This window comes from Sus scrofa, chromosome 13 (assembly GCF_000003025.6).
Source record: "Sus scrofa isolate TJ Tabasco breed Duroc chromosome 13, Sscrofa11.1, whole genome shotgun sequence".
NCBI lineage: Eukaryota > Metazoa > Chordata > Mammalia > Artiodactyla > Suidae > Sus > Sus scrofa.
In genome coordinates, this window is record NC_010455.5 from 94,173,973 (window position 1) to 94,195,515 (window position 21,543).

Sequence of the window (21,543 nt, forward strand, 5' to 3'; positions counted from 1 at the left end):
TTATTTGTTCAGGTGCTCAAGCAGCGCTCTTCCAATCAGATCTGGCCTCCGGGATGCATGGTGGTGTGAAATGTGGCCACTTGGGCTGCTGCTTTTGTGGAAGTTCTGAATAGAACAGCTTTTCTTGTAAGGGTCTTTGGGAGTGTTAAGCGTCGTGACTGACATAACTAGTGTAAATTTACACCTGGTGGCATTGACATTACAACCATGGTCTCTATCAGTGGCTTAACATAATGACGTAAACATTTTACTTGTAACCCAGTATGTGTGTTCATGTGTGCACATGCCTTTGTATCCCAAACAAAAGTGTTACAAAGCAGACTACTTGTAATACCTGCAGTGTGCTATGGCATTTTCTATTCTGTGCTCTCTGTTTTGTTACCTTTAAATAAATAGAGGTAACAGAAATTCTTGGGCTTTTTTTTTTGCCATTCACTAAGTGGCAATAGCTTGTAGTTTACGGAAAATGCTGGTATCTGACTCCAAATTTCATTTGTATTCTGCTGCATTGGGGTGGATGGGGCAAACAAAACGAGCCTAAAACCCAGGACCTGCACTGTAGGAACTTAGAAGCTGGTTTAGAAGGCAATAGAAATGAAATGTCTTAAGTGAATTTTTTTTTTTTTTTGCCTTTTCTAGGGCTGCACCCGTGGCATATGGAGGTTCCCAGGCTAGGGGTCCAATCAGAGCCATAGCCGCCGGCCTATGCCAGAGCCACAGCAACTCGGGATCTAAGCCACGTCTGCGACCCACACCACTGCTCATGGCAATGCTGGATCCTTAACCCACTGAGCAAGGCCAGGGATCGAACCCGCAACCTCATGGTTCCTAGTCATATTTTTGAACCACTGAGCCACGATGGGAACTCCTTAAATGATGTTTTTGAAAGAATGTAGGACAGAATGCCAGAATGGCTGACACAGGTATCATAGAAAGCGGTAAAGGTCATGAAAGTGCTCTGTAGAGATTACGACTAAAATGAGATGGGTTAGGTGGACAGAAGAGTAAGAAATAAAAGCAAAAGAAGTATGAAATATTGCTTAAATGAAGCTTGTTATAGGAAAATGGGATAACAGTGGTAATTCTGTGCCTATTTCTCAGATCTCTTTCATGTAATCAGGTCATTCCTGTCCAGTGACACCATCGCATGCTTTGAACAACTCATGTAAAGCATCATTTCACGTTAGTACTGAGTTTTCTGAAATAGGCTTTGCTCAGTTTAGATTTTATTGCAAACTTAAGAAAGTAACTTCAGGAGTTCCCTTTGTGGCGCAGTGAAAATGAATCTGACTAGTATCCATGAGGATGTGGGTTCAATCCCTGGCCTCCCTCAGTGGGTTGGCAGTCTGGCGTTGCTATGAGCTGTTGTGTAGGTCACAGATGCAGCTCAGATCCTTCATTCCTGTGGCATAGGCCAGCAGCTATAGCTCTGATTTGACCCCTAGCCCGAGAACTTTCATATGCTGTAGGTGCAGCCCTAAAAAGCAAACAAACAAAAAAAAAAATTTTTTTTCTTTTTAAAAGTTACTTCAGTGTCAGTGTTCTGAGGAGCTGCCTGTTTGGAGTTGATCATTCTTATCCATCTGCCACTTTACAAAAATAACAAACAAAAACAAAAGATGTTGGCATCATCTTTCAAATAGGTGTCCTCTTCTGCAGGAGGAGCCCCTCAGACCTGTTCTGCCTTCAACAGCCCCTTCCTGACTCATGCCTTCACTGTGTGTCACTGGCGTCATTGTCAAGTACTCGCCTCCAGCCCAGTCCCCTTCTGCTCTTCCACTGGCACACCTGCCTGTCATCATTCATTTTCAGCACTGCCTCATAAACCACTGCTTGGTTTGGCCTTGACCGAGATCTTTCTCATTGCCTCCCTTTGTTATTGAGTGATTACCTCTAACTCCTTTAGCTTTCCTGTGGGCAGCAACAAAGAAACGCAGGTATTCTTGCCATCCTTCAGCAGTTCATTTACCTGCCTTGATTGCTTTATTTCTTTTTTAAGAGAATATTTTGAAAGATATTCTAGTTTTTTTTAATAATGATTTTTGTTTTTTCCATTATAGCTGGTTTACAGTGTTCTGTCAGTTTTCTACTGTATAGCAAGGTGACTCAGTCACACATACATGTATACATTCTTTTTTTCTCACATTATCATGCTCCATCCTAAGTGAGTAGATATCCTAGTTTTTATTCAAAAAGTGATACTTTAATTCCAAAGCCAAGAGATTTTTTTTTTTTTGGCTTTGCCTGCAGCATGCAGAAGTTCCTGGGGCAGGGACTGAATCCAAGCTGCAGCAGCATCCTGAGCCACAGCAGTGACAATGCCGGATCCTTAACCCACTAAGCCACCAAGTAACTCTCTCAAGAGATGTTTATTATAGACAAATCAAAAAGTATCTATACATAAAAAGAAGAATATAAGGAGTTTCCTGGTGGCACTGTGGGTTAAGGATCTGGCGAAGTCACTGCAGCAGCCTGGGTTGCTGCTTTGGTGTGGGTTCCATCCCTGGCCTGGGATTTTTCCACATGCCCTAGGCCAGAAAACTTATAATTGAAATCCCTCTCCTTCTCCAATCATTGTTGACATTTTGGTATGTAACATTTTAGATCTTTTTTCTCTTAATGTGTATATAAAGTTTTTCTTTAAGCAAAAATTTAATAATACAGTAATACTGTCTTATTACTCATTCTTTTTTTTCCTTTAACAATGTTGTAAATATCTTCTCAGGTCATTAGACCTGCTGTTTTGTAACCCACCCTTTTTTGTTTTTCTCTTAACAATGTTGTGAATGATTTTCCATGTCATTACACTTTCTTCCACAACAAGCTTTGTAAAGCCCGTGTTATATTTCATCAAGTAGGTAGATGTTTGGTGTTTTTTTTCTTTTTTTCCTTTTTTTGGCCGCCCCTTGGCATATGGAGTTCCCAGGCCAGGGATCAGATCCTAGCCTCTATTGCGAACTAAGCTGCAGCTATGGCAGTGTGGGACCCCCAAACCCACTGTGCTGGACCAAGAATCAAACCTGAGTCCCAGCTCTCCTGAGACACCCCCAATCCCATTGCACCACAGCGGGAACTCTGATGTTTGGTTCCTTTAAACAGTTCCCCTTTGTTAGTCATTAGTTTGTTCCTAATATTCCAATTTCAAATTCAAAATTAAAATTACGTTCTTTAAAACAATTATTTTTGAATTACAAAAGTTATGTGCAAATACATTCACCTTGTTACAAAACTGAACACAACATTTAAGACCAAAATTTGCCTTGACCACTGTTCACCACTGTATGTCCTCAGTATGTTGTTAAATTAGTTCCTCAGTATTTTATTAAGTATTCCAATTTTTAAAACTGCTCATCTTTTATTAAATAATTTTACAGAATTATCTTTTTCCCCAAAACTGGGTTCCTTTTCATCCTCTCTACTTCTCTGTCATTAGTTTTTTATATATGTCCTCATCTCATTTTCTCCTCTTAATTGTCGAGAAAAAAAAGAAGTGGGACTCTCTCTCATGGGGGTAGAGAATGAGTACATTTGGATCCAGGCTCAGTAATAAAAGTCAAAGAGAGGAATTTGTGGAGATTCCACAAATGTCAAGACTAATCAACAAGTTAAATTGTCAGGCGCCCTGCTGAGAGCTTAGCTTTCTTTGCAGCAGAAGCTAGGAATTCAGTTGGAGGTGTCTTTTCTGGGGCAACGAGGGGGAGGACGGTAGTTTACGGGAAGAGTGGCTGCAGGTCGCACAACTGAAAATCAGAAGCAGAAATTCAGAAGCAGAAGCTTTAAAAGGCAGTGTACTGGGGTGGTTCAGAGATAGTTCTTGGGGGCAGCAGGCAAGCCTGAGTTGAATCCCAGCTTTGCCACTTATTAGGGCTAACAGTGACTTTACTTTGCTATGTCTCCATTTTTTTTACTTTGTAAAATAGCAATAGTAATACCTCCCTTCTGGGGTTGTTAAAAGGTATAGATGCATAAAAAGAACAGTACCTGGTGCATAGTAAGCACTTGATACAGCAGCAATGTGAGAAATACATGAGGGACCAACCAGAAATTTTAATCAGGAATTGGCTGGATGTGGGATGCTGGCTAGCAAGGGCTGGTTACACATGAACTCACGCATGCTTGTCTCCTAAATCATACAAAGCACAGCAGTTTATTCTTGTACCTTTAATGACCTCTCTGTTGGTGGGTTGTAGTCTTGGCCTCATATCTGGTATTGAAATAGTTGGTTTCCATCAGGAATCTTTGGCCTCTGTCTGTAAAGGGCAATGTGGGCCATGGCAGGGTAAAAGCCCCAAGCCCTGGCCTGCCTTATCTGAGTTTGCCACAGTTTTAGCAGTCCTGAGGTTACCTCTGAGAGGCTGGGAGAGCTTGCTCTTTCTTGAAATCCATGAATTTTGATGAGGATTATAGAAATAAGCTTAACAATGGTAAATCAGAGAGGAGATCTAGTTTTTTTGAACAAATGAATCAGGAGGTCCCTGGCATTTTCCTTGACGTCTTTTTAAATTAAGTATATGATTTTTTTAAATGCGCCATTGTCTTCTACTTCTTACTATTCAAAACAAAACAAAATGAAACAAAAAACAAAACAAAAAAAAAACCCATGTTCTATCTTTTTACCTACTCCCACCTAGACGTTTGGACAGGTCCTCATTTGACCCCATTTATCTGACCTTTGGTTATCCAGATCTCTGGCCCTTTGACATAGATATTCTGCGGCAGCTTGTAGCTTAGGTGCATTGGTATCTCAGGATTTCCTGGTGGATGAGGCGGGGGCGGGGGGAGCCTGCGGGGCCTGCTTACAGGGAACATGTTTGCAGACTGTGGCAGATTTTTCATTTTAGAAACTTCAGACAGAGTCTCAGAGCCACCGTTCCCATGTTACTGCCAGTGGAAGAACTCTAGCTCATTTGTAGTTGAGGGGTGAGTCAGGTCGTGCTAAGTCTACAGGAAGGACCTAGGAGTGATTGTGTCTCCTGGTATAATCTTTGCATTTCATTCTCTTCCCACTTGAGCTCCTGAGAGCAGAAGCCCATGAGTAGCGAATCACCAGGAGGCATGAACAAACCAGCCTATTTTCAGTGAGTAGGTAATTCTGGCAAGTTCAAAAGTCTTAGCTCCAATGGGTATTCAGTAGACATGAGTGTTTATGGAGCCCACGTGATCTTGGGTTATAAATATCTGATCTAACTTTAATTGACTACATTTCTGAGCCTTTTTTGATCTTTTGGGGACGCTCCTCTTCTGGTTTCCCTGGCTGGTGGGGAAAAATAAAAGGAATGTGCACCCATCTTATCTAGAAACAGTGTGAAGTCATGGAGGGCCTGAGGACATATCCCTGTTTACCCCAAAGAAGATGAGGACGGTCGGCCAAGAGACTGGTGTTATTCATCTTGGCTCTGTCCTGTAGATAGGCTGGCTCTGTAAAAATGGCAATTTTGGGGCTCTGTTTGAGGCTTAGAGAACCTGGCTCATCACCTATTCCAGTCTGTGGAGTCAAGGGCCAAGGAATGTTGCACAAATTTCATGGTTTTCCTAACACAGTTGTTCACAAGGTGAAAACACCTGTAATTGCTGTGAGTGGAAACATGGAATTATTGCTTAAAGCCTCCTTGTTCCTTTGTGGGATAGTCATCTAAACAGCTCAGACTCTCAAAGTATCAAGAAGGAAATTGTCATCCATTTTAGATGGGGTATCCAATAATTAACTTTGGAGTCTATATTTTAGAGAGTTAACTGTTTTATAAATTTCAAAAACTATGTCCAGCTAGACAATAACATATCCATAGATGAAGTATCTTGTACTGTCCTTTTATCAGTTTTAGCCAGTTGTTAATTTCTGTTTAATTCCAACATGGAAAATATATTGGTTACAATGATTATGGGTGGAGTAGTTACCATCGTGGCTCAGTGGTTAGCCAACCCAACTAGCATCCATGAGGACGCGGGATCGATCCCTGGGATCAATCCCTGGCCTCGCTCAGTGGGTCAAAGATCTGGCGTTGCCATGAGCTGTGGTGTAGGTCACAGACACGGCTTAGACCCAGCATTGCTGTGGCTGTGGCATAGGCTGGTGGCTACAGTTCTGATTGGACCCCTAGCCTGGGAACCTGCATGTGCTGCGAGTGTGGCCCTAAAAAGACAAAAAAAAAAAAAGCTTATGGGTGGAGAATTTCAATACCAGTTATAGCAATACAAATGTAATTTGTAATTATGAATTTAGAACTTTATAACATTAGTAAGTTTTCTGCATTCACTGTCTTGACAAGCCACTTATCTAAGTTTGTATTTTTTAACTTATGTCAGAACTGTAGTCGTGGGCTACAGTTTTGTTGTCCTGTTTGAATTAATTTTTATCCATTTCAAATGTTGATGATATTGATATGTATTCACCCTTTCTCCTCAGAGGCGAGAATCTTGCCATGGGACAGCTGTGTGAATTAGGTTGTATAAAATCAAGAACCCCAAGTTGAGTCCAGTTCTTAATGTTTCATTAAACTGCTTTTGCAATTCTACTTATTGCTAATATAGTTAAATAACTATTTTAAACCAGTGAGGAATGAGAAAGTTCAAATGAGGTCAAAAGAGAGCTATAAAGGAGTGTTGCTGGCCTGGCTGTGTGTCCCTGCTTATACTCAGCCAGAGCCACCACCACAAAATATATATTTAAAAAATTAAAAAAAGAACTTGTACAAGTTAATTTTTCATTTTAAATATCAAAATAGGAATCCACTTAGGAAGCTGGTGTATCATTCTTTCCTTCTTTCCCTTCTTCTCTTCCTCCCTCTTTCCTTCCTTTTTTCTTTCAGCTTGACATTTTGCTCTGTGTTTTCATTCTCCCCCAGGTTTTTCTTCCCTACCTTCTGCCAGTTTCTGTGGGGCTCTCTTTCATATCATCTGTCCCCTTCTTTCTCTGGTTTCCTCTCTCCAAACTCCTTGATCCCTGAAATCATCTTGTTTGCTCTTGACCTCCAGGCACCTGCTCTCAGGTACTACTGAATTGAAAGTTGAGTGTAGAAGGTCTCAGGTGGACACAATACTTCCTCTTGGCCCTGGAGAAGAACCCATCTAGCCAGGCCCTAGAGCAGTGGTCTGGTAGCCAGCCAGGATGAACTGGTTTGTCATAAATCTCTACAACCAACTTTCAGGCTCCCTGAGTGTGCCAGTTTTCATAATTATATCCCAAGAACACTTCCTGGAAACTTCTTTGTTTCTTTTCCTTCTTTCTTTCTTTCTTTGGGTTTGCAGTTTTGTATGGGCTGCTGGTTTCTTACTGATGAGTATTTGGTTAAAGGTATATTTTATCCTTTTTTGTATTAGTGTTAGTGAAAGATGATAATTCTATGTATTAGTATTTTGCTTTTTTCAAAACTACCTTCTCTTCCTCCTCAAAAGAGTGGGAATTTTTTTTTTTTTTTTCTTTTTGATGGGATGGAGTACTTTTAATCCCTCAGTAAACTAGCTTTTACCTGGGTGGGTCTCTAAACCCACGTGCTTCACTCTTTTTGCCTTAAGATTTCTAGGTCTGAACTCAGTAGCAGTTCTGGGTGGAGGTGCCGGTGGCACGGAAGTTCTTGCTGGTGACCTCACCTGCAGAGACTGGGCAGGGCGCCTGGATATCTGTCTGCCAGAACTTTGTGTCAGGCAGGAAATCCTGTGGAATTGCTGCTCAGGGTTAACCAAACGGGAGCAGCTCTGAACAGTTTCATTCTCCTGTCAAGTCTCCTCCCTTCTTAAAATGTGTGAAGAAGCGTTTTTAGTCATGAATTCTTGCTGACAGGCTGACCCAGGGTCAGGATGGTGGATAAGGCTAAGAACATTCCGTGATATGAGTGGATGAAAACAAACATATGGAGACTTGGTGCAGACCTGTCATTAGGAGGGGGTCTAGTGATGATCACCTGACCTTAGGAATGTGGAACCCCCTCCTATCAATCAAGGGGTCCCCATCCCTAATAATATCATGATTAAAAGTGGGAGCCCTATAGTTCGCAGGCCTAGATGCAAATCCTGGCCTTGCTACCTATTAGCTGTGTGATCTTGCATCCTAAGCTTCAGTTGTTATTTCCCTCTGTGAAATGGGCATAGGAATAGTGTTGGCAATGGCATTTTGGAGTTTTTATGAGGGCTCAATGAAACTACGGGTATAAAATACATGGCAAATTTCCTGACACTCAGTAAATGATTGCTGATTTTACTGTTGATTTACTCTTTCTATTCTACTGTACTGCTTTCTAACCTCTTCCAAGGATCAGAGTCAAGACAGTATCATGTAGTTGTCTTTATTTACCTGACCCCACAATGTAGGGAATTGCTCTCACACTAGGGTACACAGCACAGTTCAGTAAGATGATGCGAAGTGGACAGGAAGAGTTTTAAGGAGAACATTTTCCAGCTCCTCAACTCTTTTTTTTTTTTTTTTTTTTCTTTTTAGGGCCACACCCGCAGTGTATGGAAGTTCCCAGGCTTGGCGTTGTATCGGAGCTACAGCTGCCGGCCTACGCCACAGCCACAGCAACTCAGGATCCAAGCCATGTGCGCGACCTATACCACAGCTCATGGCAATGCCAGATCCTTAACCCACTGAGCGAGGCCAGGGATCTGCTGAGCCATGAAGGGAACTCCAACTCCTTTTTTCTTTTTTCAAAAATTTAGACTGTATCTGCAGTTAAAGTGTTACACTAGGTCTTTAACTGAAAAACATGAATATTTTTCATGTGCCAGATGCAGTGCCAGGTAAACCAGAAAAGATACCAGGTCCTGCCTTCATGGAGTTCATAGTTTAGCTTCTACTCTTTGGGTTAGAGACTGAATTTTGATAGGAGCTGCAGCAGTCAGGTAAAAATGTATGACAGTTGATTAGGGATCATAGGGATTCAGTTAGTGATGTCACTGCTTTACTCCAAGTATGATGCTGGCATTCTTGGTTCTTGTAGGTACTGTTGCTTCTCCAAAGAACATATCAAGTTAACATTCATATTTGTCAGAATTAAATATATCTAAAAGACTGTTGCCATTAGGCCAAGGGGACTGTGTTTTATTGGGTTTTTATGAAAAGCATTGGTATTCCATTCAGTTTTTGTGAAATATAGTGTTAAAATTACTCTTCCAATGTAATAAGGACACCATATTGCTGTCCAGGGATCCTGGGTGGTAAACTCTTAAGAGTGGTGGTTTCATTTTCTTTATTATCAGATTTCTTTACTTATGAATTGGGAGATTAATTTCATAAGTATTTTACGAATATCCAGAACTAAGACTAGAACAGATTAACTCAATTCTGATTGGATGGTGTTCTAGACACTTCATTTCTTTAGTGTTGAACTATGCTAATTTATTGGTGCGATGAGATGTTATTTGAGGGGTGTGAAACTCATAATTAGCATGTACTGAATTAAACTTTTTACATAATTTCTCACAATTCATCTTTGAAGGGCATAGAGTTATGCCTTACATAATAGACAAATTATTTAAGTAAACAAACTCAACTTTATTTTACTTTTTTCCTTAGGTGAAAAGAAATGGATTGTCTCAGACAGTTAGCCAGGAGGAAAGAAAGAGACAAGAGGTATGTTTTGTACCAAGCAGATGCTTTAGAGTTCTAAGGGGTCCATATGCTTTCACCTACTATGCACATTTGCTTGTTGTTTTCCTTTGACGATGTATTCATTTTTTTTTCTTTGCACAAAAGGAATATGTGATCATTTTCAAATAAAACTAAACAGAAGCCCCCAGAAAAGAAAATTTTAAAATATCCCAATATCATTTTAACTTAACAAAGCACCTAGTCCTGGTATTTAAAGTGAAAGAAATATGTTAAAAAATGAAACAGACCTTAGATGCTGGTACTGGAAAAGGGTGTTACTGGTGAACTCTGAATAAAGCATGAATATTTGTCTGCAGACAAAATGTAATGCACCCGGGTTAGAGGAAGCCAGGTGAAGGAAACTCAGAAACTCTGAACCCTCTTTGCAAGATTTCTGTAAACCTAAAATTATACCAGCATAAAAATTTACTTTATGCAAAATGAAATAGATAATAATAGGATTTCACAACTTAAAGGTTAATAAATGCAGTTTAAGAAAATGTTCACTGTAATAATATTGTGAAGTTCTCAAAGCGCTTGCCTTCTGTCTTATGCATATGAGTATATATATATGTGTGTATGTGTATGTGCGTATGCTTATGTGTATACACGCCCATAAATGAGTTCCACAAAGGACACAAGGTATCCTTTCCCATAGTACATAATATTGGTGTATTCATCACTGAGAATTAAAAATGTATTATATTTCTAATTTCTCTTATTTAAAGAAAATAAGACTTACAGTAAAATAGCAGTCTTACATTCTCCTCCTCTGTCTCATTCTCTTCCTCTCCTCCTAAGAGGCAACTGTAATTATGAATTGATGTGTATCCATCCAGGCATGTATTACATATGTTTATGTGCATATACCTGTGTGTGTGTTAATAGATAAATTATATGATTCTGAACATAAGTTTTGGTTGGTTGCATTTTACATTCAGTATTGTTTTTGAGATTTATCCATGTTCATGCATATTAATCTAAATCATTCATTCAAACCACTGTATATGGTCCATTCTATAAATACCACTTTAAAAAAAAATCTATTCTCCTAATGTTGGACAATAGGTGGTACTTAAAAAAAATTAACATTGTGGCATATGCAGCATATCTCTGTCCTTATGGACAAATTCAAGAGCAACTCCAGGGTCCTAATCTCATTTGAACATTGAACATTTCCGTTTTTTAAACCTCTTCTATTTCCTCTATATTTTGAAAATACTTGTTCAGGTTTGTGAAAAAGGTGATATAAAAAAGGTAACTAACTACAGCAGCAAATTGAACTGTGGTTTCTTTCTGTTCCTGTATACCTATTTTAGCAGGTCTAACCTGATTTGCCTTCAAGTAGTTGTCTTTAAGATGACTCTACTGCAGGATGATTTAAGTTACTACATTATGTATCTTAAAATTTCTTGTAATCTGTTCATCACATCTTTTTGTTTGAATCTTCACATTTTGGATCTGATTGCTGAAGGCTTTGCTTTTGAAATTTTCAATCATTCCAAGGCACCATGTCCATCAACAACCTGAAATCCATTATTTTTGGTCAGGAAGGGTGCATTATCTTTAGTTTGCATTGCATTTCCTGGGGATAATTGTGTTGGTTGAATTGAATCACACAGGATGTAGGTTGAATGAGATGTTTGATGTTCTTACTCTTTACGCATTAGATGGTTATGTTGCTTAAGTCCCTGGAGCACAACAGAGGTTAGAGCAGTGCATTTAAGGAATATTTCCCTAAAAGCTATGGATGCTAAAAAGAGAGGTGAACTCTCAGACTAGGACCACTAACCCAACTTCCAAACCATGGCCCATCTGCTGGCAGTGGGCATCCACCATCTGTGCCTGCCTGCCCAACCTGGCCTCAGCTGGAGCACAGGGACTTATGGGGACTTTGGGCCAAGGGCTATGGGGAGGGGCCCTGGAGGCCAAGGTGGTGATGGCAGCATTACTAAGGAGGTCTCCAGGAAGGATGGGACTCTCAAGCCTGCAGGGATGTTAAGCACCCCTCCCTGAGGAGGAATTCTCCCTGCCTTGCCATTCTTGGAGAATCTGATTTTGTCAAGGCGCTAGATGAATTCCTTACACAGGGCGTTGGTGTCTCTCCATGTCTATGGGTTGGCTTTTCATCATTAGTGAACGCTTATCAGGGAAACCACTGTGTGCCTGACGCCAAGAGTGTCTGCCGAGGGTCCTTTGCTGTTCTCAAGACACTGACGAGAGCAGAGAGGGTGGCTTGTTGAATGGACAGAATTACTTTCAATGGTATGAGTTCCTATAAAAGAATTTCTGTGGCTGATAAGAACCTTTTGAGGGTAGGTCCAGTCATGCTCTTTTAATACACCCAGAATATTTGCTCTCATTGGCTACATATTGGATTAAAACACAGGGAGAGAAAGGACCCAGAGGGGAGCAAAGAAATGTATTTGTGAGAAATTTTCTCTGAATCCCAAGTGATGTCCATAAATCTTCACTGTCCCAGAGCAGCATGCTTTGAAATCAGGGCTGGAGGAGATGACCCCAAAGGTTAATTAATGTCACACTGAGGTTTTATGACATGCTCTAGTTTCCTCCTGTCAATTCTGCCCCCTGGCAAAGCATGACCTCCGGAAGCAATCTCAAGTCATCCAGATGCTTTCATTTTTTCCTGTTTGCGCTATGAACAGTGATTCTATTTCTTAAGATTTGGTTATATGTGCCTTTATAAGACAGAAGTTTAGAGATGTAGTTTTTTGAAATACTTATCTCTATGTTTTTTAAAAGATACTGTGTCATTCTTATAGTGGAATTATGAGAGCTGTTAAATTAGGTGTTATTTAGTTAAAACAATTAGTAACGTATTTGTTCTTCGTTCTTAACAGGCTATCTTTGAAGTTATATCCTCTGAACATTCATACTTACTCAGCTTGGAGATCTTGATACGGATGTTTAAAAATTCTAAAGAACTGAGTGATACAATGACCAAAACAGAGAGTCACCATCTTTTCTCCAATATTACAGATGTCTGTGAGGCAAGCAAAAAGTAAGTTCACTTTCATTTGTCTTTGGTCATGGCCAAGACTTTTCTAACAGACATCTTACTAACAGACATCTCAAAGGGAAGACATTTAGAGATGTGAGGTCTCTCATTTGTTCAGTTGGCTTTTATACTTATTCCTTGTAATAAATTTTAAGATCTGTGTCAGGTTGTTGATGTGTAGACAGATACTAAGTAAGTAATTGTCACAGCAGACACTTATATCTAAAGTCTTTTGATTCTTTGTCTTTCCTTCCACCTCTCCTTTTTCCCTTTTATTTTTCCTTTTCAATTATGCCAATAATACACCAACATTTAGTTGAAAGGGTAAAAAAAAGTAACTCACAATCATACCATTCAAATACAAAAATTATGTTTGTTTACATTTGCATAGCCTGTCTTTGTTATGTATATATTATTTATTTTTATTTACTTTGTATTGAAGTGTAGTTGCTTTACAATGTTATATTAATTTCTGCTGCACAGCAAGGTGGTTCACTTAAGATATGTATGTTATTTTTAAAGTGCAGTCATAATGAAAATAACAATTTCTGTAGGTTTTCCCTATTTTCCATAAGCATTATTAGAAGAGTTTTCATTATTATTTGTAGTGAGTGAAAGAAGCTTAGTTCATACACCAATGGCAAGCTCTTCTTCCGAGTGAGCTCCACAGCCTATATTGGAGCCCTGTGCCAACAGGGTACTAAATTGAGCCATTCAAAGTTGCCCTTTTGCAAAATGAATTGAATATTGGCAATTTTAGGTGGTTGGGTCAAAGGTGGATTTACTATACAGCTAAGGATGCTTAAGCTTCAAGGCTTCTCACTTGCCATGGCACTTTTAAAATATTTGCTTTTGTGCCTGATTGTTTTCTTAGAGGACCTACAAATTGTACCGGCTTCAGAGCCCACACACAAACTGGATCTGTCCCTGGGGTGAGGACCCCTGTGACTCTTTAGGGCAGAGCCAGGCAGACAGTGATGGTAAACATGTTCATATCCTTGGCTCCATCACTGTGTGCAGGTGGATTTTCCTTTTGAACCACAATATTGAACATCCCTGCTGAACAGGTTAGCATGTGAGTTGGGGTTACTTCAGAGAGATGGAATAAATGGTCAAGTCAATGAGCTCTTCCAGTATTTTACAGTAGTGGCAAAACTTCAGAAGCCAGATTCTCCCACAAGAAGTTATCTTGCCATTGTTGTTACTGACATAGATGCTTAAAAACATGTGTTTGGAAGACCCATTGGGCCTTAGGAAACCGGCCTGTGGTGTGTAGGTGGTGACACACACTGCAGTTGGGTCATTGCTTATGTTCAGCCCACTGGTTTTTTTTTTTGGTACTAGTCTTGCCTGTTTTGGTGAGACAAATGAAAAATCTTTCTTCCTTTAGTGAAGAAGGTGGAACAAGATCCTTGAATGGTATGTCCCTGTTTGGAAGGTATTTAGATTTCAAAATGAGTTTCTTTCATTTTAACTCGTACTTTGATGTAACTATGAAAATAAATCTCCATATTAGCTACATCACTATAAATAATTATTAACTGTTTTGAGCTTTCTATTGTGGCACAGTTGATGGGTTAAAAATCCAACAGCAGTGGCTCAGATCACTGCAGAGGTGTGGGTTTAATCCCTGGCCTGTGCAGTGGATTTAGGATCCAGTGTTGCCACAGCCATGGCATGGGTTGCAGCAGCAGCTTGGATTCAATCTCTGACCCAGGAACTTCTATATGCTGCGAGTGCAGCCATAAAAAGAAAAAAAAAAGAATTATTACTATTTTGATAACTATAAAATGTTAAGTTATGGTTTTAATTAGAATGTTTTTTTTGAAAACCCCAATACATGTTTTTTACTCATCTACGGAATTGTTCTTTGAATCATGTGCCTGTCAGTCAGCATCTCACAGCATAAATGACTCCAGAGGAAGCTATTAGTAAATTCTGATTGTTAAGTAGCAGTAGTTCTCCCCCACACCTTTTTTTTTTTTCGTCTTTTGTCTTTTTTAGGGTTGCCCCCACAGCATATGGAAGTTCCTAGGCTAGGGGTCTAATCGGAGCCATAGCAGCCGGCCTACACCACAGCCACAGCAATGTGGGATCCGAGCTGCGTCTTCGACCTACACCACAGCTCACGGCCATGCCGGATTCTCAACCCACTGACTCGAGTCAAACCTGTGTCCTCATGGGTACTAGTTGGATTCTGTAACTGCTGTGCCACGATGGGAACTCCAGCAGTAGGTCTTTTTGAACAGAGGGTGGTTTGGGTCCCTAAGTTTTGGGCCCTTGCTAGCACTGCTCATGTATCAGTGTGGTTCAGAATGAGCCTGGGCCCTAGCAGCCACTTGTTTTATTGGTAGTTGGTTCACCTTGAGAAGGTTGCTAAACCTCTGCAGCTCATTTCTTATCTATAAAATGGAAATCAAAAGAAATTCATAATTGGTTAACCCTGAAATAAGTCATTTTGTTTAAGTTACAGATAAAAACTTTATTGTTTTAATTTCAGTCATTTACAAAATATAGTTCTATTATGATTTTATTTAAATATTTTCATGTCAGTAGTAACTTAAAAGAGACTATCCTGGACATTTTGGTCTATTTTTTATTTTTAAAACAAAACTTAGGAGTTCCACCGTGTCTCAGCGGAAACGAATCTGGCTAGCATCCCTGAGGATGAGGGTTTGATCCCTGGCCTCCCTCAGTGGGTCGTGGATCTGGTGGAGCTGTGGTGTATGTCACAGAGGCAGCTTGGATTCTATGTTGCTGTGGCTGTGGCGTAGGCTGGCAGCTAGCTACAGCTTTGATTCAACCTCTACTCTGAGAACTGCCATATGCTGTGGGTGTACCCCTAAAAAGACAAAAAAAAAATAGGAAAACAAAACTTAGAAACTTCTCAGCCTCCATTAAACAACAAACACTGTGGAGCAGTGTGTTAAGACTCTGACGCAGCAGCTCAGGTCGCTGCAGAGGCACAGGTTCTATCCCTAGTCTGGCACAGTGTATTAAAGGATCCAGTGTGGCAGCAGTTGCAGCTCTGATTTAGTCCCTGGCCTGGAAACTTCCATATGCCACAGGTACAGCCATTGAAAAAACAAACCAACCAAAAACACACACAATAAAGAAAGAAATATCCTTATCCTTTACATTTTGTTTTGTTTTTACTTGAAATGCAGTGTTTTAATTTGGTTATTGGATAGATGCCTATGTAATATTTGATCTCTGTTATAATATATTTCAACTAAGAATGTTCAGCTTCTGCATAATAGTCCTATGTGTATATCATAATAACTTACATTACAAAAGTTTATCTGATTTAAGTTTGAAACACTTATTTTAGATACAACCTTTTTAAATTTGTTTCTTTTTTTTGTCCACAACCATGGCACGTGGAAGTTCCCAGGCCAGGGATCAAACCCAAACCACAGCAGCGATCTGGGCCTCCGCAGTGACCATGCCAGATCCTTAACCTGCTGTGCCACAAGAGAACTCCTAGATACAGCCTTTTTAAAATTCAAAGTCCTCAGAAGATTTACAAAATGTGTTTCATTATGTAATGCCTGCTTGTTGAATTTTCAGTGTTGGGGCTCCAAGGGTAACTCTCAGGTGATAACTCCTTAATCTGCTACCCATAAGACTGGATTTTCTAGTCTTAAGAAAAAGTAAAATAAAATCTTGAATAAAGCAAATGATTACTGATTAAATGTGGCATTGTTAGGGGTTGCATATCAAGACTGTCTTACTGTTTTACTTTTATTTGATGAAAAATTGTAACTATAGGTGATGGGATATTTAGTAGAGGCAGATGTTGGGATATTTACTACATGCTTCACATTCGACTTAGCAGTGTGATGTCTGGTCCCTTTATAGTGGCTCAGGTTCTTCACTCTTTGCCAGTAAATGACATCAAGAAGATGATGTTACATGAAGACAGACAAGCAGGAACAAGATCATTCTGATTTTTTTTTTTTTTTAAGGCTGAACTCTCAGCATATGGAAGTTCCCAGGCTATGGGGTGAAGAGGAGCTACAGCTGCTGGCCTATGCCACAGCTGCAGCAGCATGAGATCTGAGCCCCATCTGTGACCTACACCACAGCTCACGGCAGCACTAGATCCATAACCCTCTGAGCAAGGTCAAAGATTGAATCTATGTCCTCGTGGTTACTAGTTGGGTTCATGACTGCTAAGCCATAGTGGGAACTCCGAAGATCATTCTGTTTTTTTGTTGTTGATGTTGTCTTTTCTAGGGCTGCACCCTTGGCATATAGAGGTTCCAGACTAGGGGTTTAATTGGAGCTGTAGCTGCTGGCCTTTGCTAGAGCCGCAGCAATATGGGATCCAAGCCACGTCTGCGACCTGCACCACAGTTCACGGCAATGCCAGATCCTTAACCCACTGAGTGAGGCCATGGATCGAGCCCACAACCTCATGGTTCCTAGTCAGATTTGTTAACCAGTGAGCCATGATGGGAACTCCCCAAGATCATTCTGATTTTGGGTGTGTGCATTTACCAGCGGATGTTCCTACTGAATTATTTTCTGCTTATAAAGAGTTGTTGGAGTTCCCTGGTGACTTAGAGGGTTAAGGATCTGGTGTTTTCACTGAAGCAGCTCAGGTTGCTGCTGTGGTGCAGGTTTGATCCCTGGCTTAGATACTTCCATATGCTGTGAGCACAGCCACAAAGAAAGAAAGAAAAAAAAAAATGAATTGTTCATTTCAGCCAACACTTGTGGAAACTCCTATTCTGCTAGATGCCTGGGTTCTAGAGTATTTCATCTGCTGGCATCTGCCCTGTAGCTCTTGTCCCCAGTGTGTGTGCTGAAGCATCCTAGGTCAGGACACCTCCCCCAAATGGGTGGGTTTTTATCAGGCTGAAGGTAATGGGCTTAGGGCCCCTGATGAGAATCACAGGAGAGGTCGAAGGCCTTTGTGTGCCTGCTGAGGAGTTTTTACTGTTTCCTGAAGCCTGGGTGGACTCAGTGAACAATTAAGTAGGGGACTGACATGGTAGTCTGGGAGATGACAGTTGTACAATGTTTACATTAGAGAAAATAATTTGAGGCCATTGCAGTAAGACACCCAGAGATGATGGGAACATGATAGGCGTCCTAAGAGGAAGGACTTGAGGGATATTTAGAATCTGGGATCCTGAGGATTTGGTGAGCCTCCTAGTTCATGCCTGGTTGACTAGAGGGTGGTTATATTAGCCAGTGTGTAAGGAAGAGTTTGGGGCTTAGTGAGGGAGATAAGGAATTCAATTTGATGAAGTTTGAAATGACTGTGGAGCATGAGGGGGAGGTGTCTAGTTGAAAGGAGAAAAACAGATTTGAATTCCAGAAAAATCTTGACCCAAGATGTAGATTTGAGATATTGAAATTCTCAGTACCGTAGGTTAAAATGAGCTACTAGAGCTTATAGTCATGGTTTTTTTATGAGGTATAATTTGGACCACTTCCTTTCACTTTTAACTGTGTTAATTTCCTTCTGACTCAAATGCATGAAATCTCCTTGGATTCCTGGATTCCTGGTCTCCCTGTCTTTTAAAAATGTACTGAAGACCTAATCATCCCATGAACAAAGGGAATATTAATCTTTTGTTTAGAAAGGAATAGGTTTAATTCATAACTAAACACCATACGTAGTATGTTTTGCATATTTGTGTATATTCTTTAATTATTTTTTGTGCCATCATGTATCTGTTTATTTAGAATAATAATTGCCATATTAATAGAAAAAAAAGGCCTTCAAATGTGATTATTTTACATTAATTTGGAGCAGAGTTAAATTTAAGATAGGTCAATGCTAAAAGACTGATACTATCAGGAAAGGAAATTGCCTTTTGTGTAAGATCAAATATTAACCCCACTGCTGGGTTTAGAAACATTAAGGTCCAAGTAAGGTCTTTTGTGTAAAAATTTTTTCTGCAAAATGAAAATTAGATGAAATTGTTTTGATGTTTTATAAAATGATGTGTTTTTAATCTTAATTCTGAGTTTTCATTCTAAATATCTAGGTTATATGAACAATATTTCATTTGTACTTTTCGATAATAGGATATACTGTTATTTGTAACCTAGAAAAATATCCTGCTAAAGAACTTTGCAAGATGCTTATTTTTCTTGTTCCCATTACAAAATTAATGCATTGGTGTTTCTTTGGGAAGTAATTTAAAGCTGAAACTATGTCTCTTCAGTTTCTGCAGAATAAAATAAAAATATGCATCAATGTGCTTTTGTGTCCTGAGGAACTGAATTTGTTCCCAACATATAATGAGCACCTAATGCCAATTTCTCCAGTTTCTGCTTTGTGTGGAAGAGTAATTTACAGTAATAGTATACAAACAAAATGGGACTTACCCAGAACTTGCTTCTCCAGAAGATTCTTTTCCCTAATTTTAATCAGATTTTATTAAAATCAAAATATCATGGAACACTGGATACTGTTAAATGCACATGCTTTAGTATTATTTTATAAAAGGAATATTTTGTATTTTTCAAAGATGTCGTGTTACTCAAATAAAAGCACAGCATATCTGCATTATAAAGTGCAGATAATCTATTTGGTAATTAAAATTCCTAACTTTAAGGCTTTAACAATAAACTAATCTCCTGGGATAGACCATGACGGAAAATAATATTAAAAAAAAAAGAATGTAAAAAGACATAGTTTTAATATTAGCATTTGTCTTTCCTGATTAGTTTGTAAAGCTGAATTTTAAAAGAAAAACACATTAAATTTAACTGAGCCAGAGAATATGGAACTCCTTACGTTGTAGAATCGTTTAATTTTCGCCCTGAAGTAATAGCTTTTGCCATTGTTTTGCATTAGCAAATGTTCTTTGCTTACACAATATCCAGTATAAGTTTACCAAGTTTATTTGGTACCAACTTTACAAAGTTTATTTGGTAACTAAAGCAATTGCCCTATTTCACTTAATGTAACAGAGAAACTTTCATTTTTTCTAGAACCAACCTTCTTCAGCTGATGTTTGAAAGAGCAACATTCAGAGGCTGCTTTTTATGACAGTCTTTGACTTTTTCTCTCTTCTGAAATGAATAAACAAAGAACTTACCTTGAAATTTACCTCCAAAACTCTATAATAATGTGGATATTTCAGTCCACCTTGTTTGGCTTTTATCAGTACAGTTGTTTGAAGTACTAGTGAAAGAAACAAGTAATTATTTGTCATTTCAAGTAGAGACGTAAAAGATTACAAATGTTTTTAGTAATAGATAATAGTCCTTTTAGTTAAGGAGAGCAGTCTTTGTAAAAGGGAGTGGGAAACAGATGACTGATTAGACATATGCCCTGACATTCATTCCTTTCTGAAATCCCCTTAAAAATGATGGGATAGTCAGTGCACAAAAGCACAAAAAGTGTTTAAAAATAAATGAAAACAAGAGACAACAGCCATAATATTTTGAAACCTGAAAAACACAAGAACTCTCAGTACATATTTCAGGCAATCTGAGAAGGTTTAAACTGGCAGCGAAGAAAGCCAAGAAACAATCAAATTTAGGAGTTTCCGTCGTGGGTCAGCAGTTAACGAACCTCACTAGCATTCATGAGAACATGGGTTCGATCTCTGGCCTTGCTCAGTGGGTTAAGGATCCGGTGTTGCCGTGAGCCGTGGTGTAGGTCGCAGATGTGGCTCGAATCCCATGTAGCTGTGGCGTAGGCTGGCAGCTACAGCTCTGATTAGATCCCTAGTCTGGGAACCTCTATATGCTGTGGGCAAGGCCCTTAAAAAAAGAAAAAAACAAAACAAAACAAAAAACCCCAAAACAAATTTAAACCCCAGAACCTCTGGAAGTTGCAGGAATTGATAAAGTTGGTGTAAACCTGTGACTCAAAACAAGAGTTTTGTGAAAGCCTGCTTGAGAAATATTCAGAGGCCATCCCTCTCCCCCTTCAGCTCTACACCCAGCAGGATGATATCCCCTTCAACCCCCTAGCAGGGCAAAATAGATAGCCTCTGGACCAGGAGAACCAAGTGAGGAAGGAACTGTTAACATGCAGGAAACAAGGGTATAATGACAGTTGGCACCTGAAGGCTTTTGCCCCACTTTCCTTTTGGAACACTGGTAACTAGGTGTATGTGTGCCCTTCACTCTGTTTTTGTCAAATGGTGACTGGCGTTTAGTTTGAGTTAACATTTTATAGTTTCCATTGCTGGTATTTATGTCCAAATATATTAGTATTATTATCGATAGTAAGTTTTGTAGGAGTACAGCACAAATGTGTAAAACCTTGAACTTTAAAAAATATATTTACTTCATGGAGTTCCCGTCATGGCGCAGCGGTTAACGAATCCGATTAGGAACCATGAGGTTGCGGGTTCGGTCCCTGCCCTTGCTCAGTGGGTTAATGATCCGGCGTTGCCGTGAGCTGTGGTGTAGGTCGCAGACGCAGCTCGGATCCCGCGTTGCTGTGGCTCTGGTGTAGGCCAGTGGCTATAGCTCCGATTCGACCCCTAGCCTGGGAACCTCCATATGCCGCGGGAAGCGGCCCAAGAAATGGCAAAAAGACAAAAAAAAAAAAAATATATATATATATATATATATATATATTTACTTCAGTAACATGTTAGGCAAGTACTCATTTTATTTTATTTTATTTTTTCCCCGCTGTATAGCATGGGGGTCAAGTTATTCTTACATGTATACATTTTTCCCCCCACCCTTTGTTCTGTTACAATATGCGTATCTAGACATAGTTCTCGATACTACTCAGCAGGATCTCCTTGTAAATCTATTCTAAGTTGTATCTGATAAGCCCAAGCTCCTGATCCCTCCCACTCCCTCCCTCTCCTGTCAGGCAGCCACAAGTCTATTCTCCAAGTCCATGATTTTCTTTTCTATGGAGATGTTCATTTGTGCTGGATATTAGATTCCAGTTATAAGTGATATCATATGGTATTTGCCTTTGTCTTTCTGACTTATTTCACTC

General features: G+C 39.6%; 1 protein-coding gene across 4 annotated transcripts in view; it reads left to right on the forward strand.

Annotated features, from left to right (window-relative positions):
- Positions 1-21,543, forward strand: part of ARHGEF26 (Rho guanine nucleotide exchange factor 26) — a 141,068-nt gene that overhangs the window by 18,341 nt on the left and 101,184 nt on the right. For all 4 annotated transcript variants that reach the window (XM_021069691.1, XM_021069690.1, XM_021069689.1 and 1 more), the window contains 2 exons: positions 9,509-9,565; positions 12,445-12,605. In XM_021069691.1, the coding sequence (XP_020925350.1) occupies positions 9,509-9,565; positions 12,445-12,605 (218 nt within the window). The remainder of the gene's footprint in view (positions 1-9,508; positions 9,566-12,444; positions 12,606-21,543) is intronic.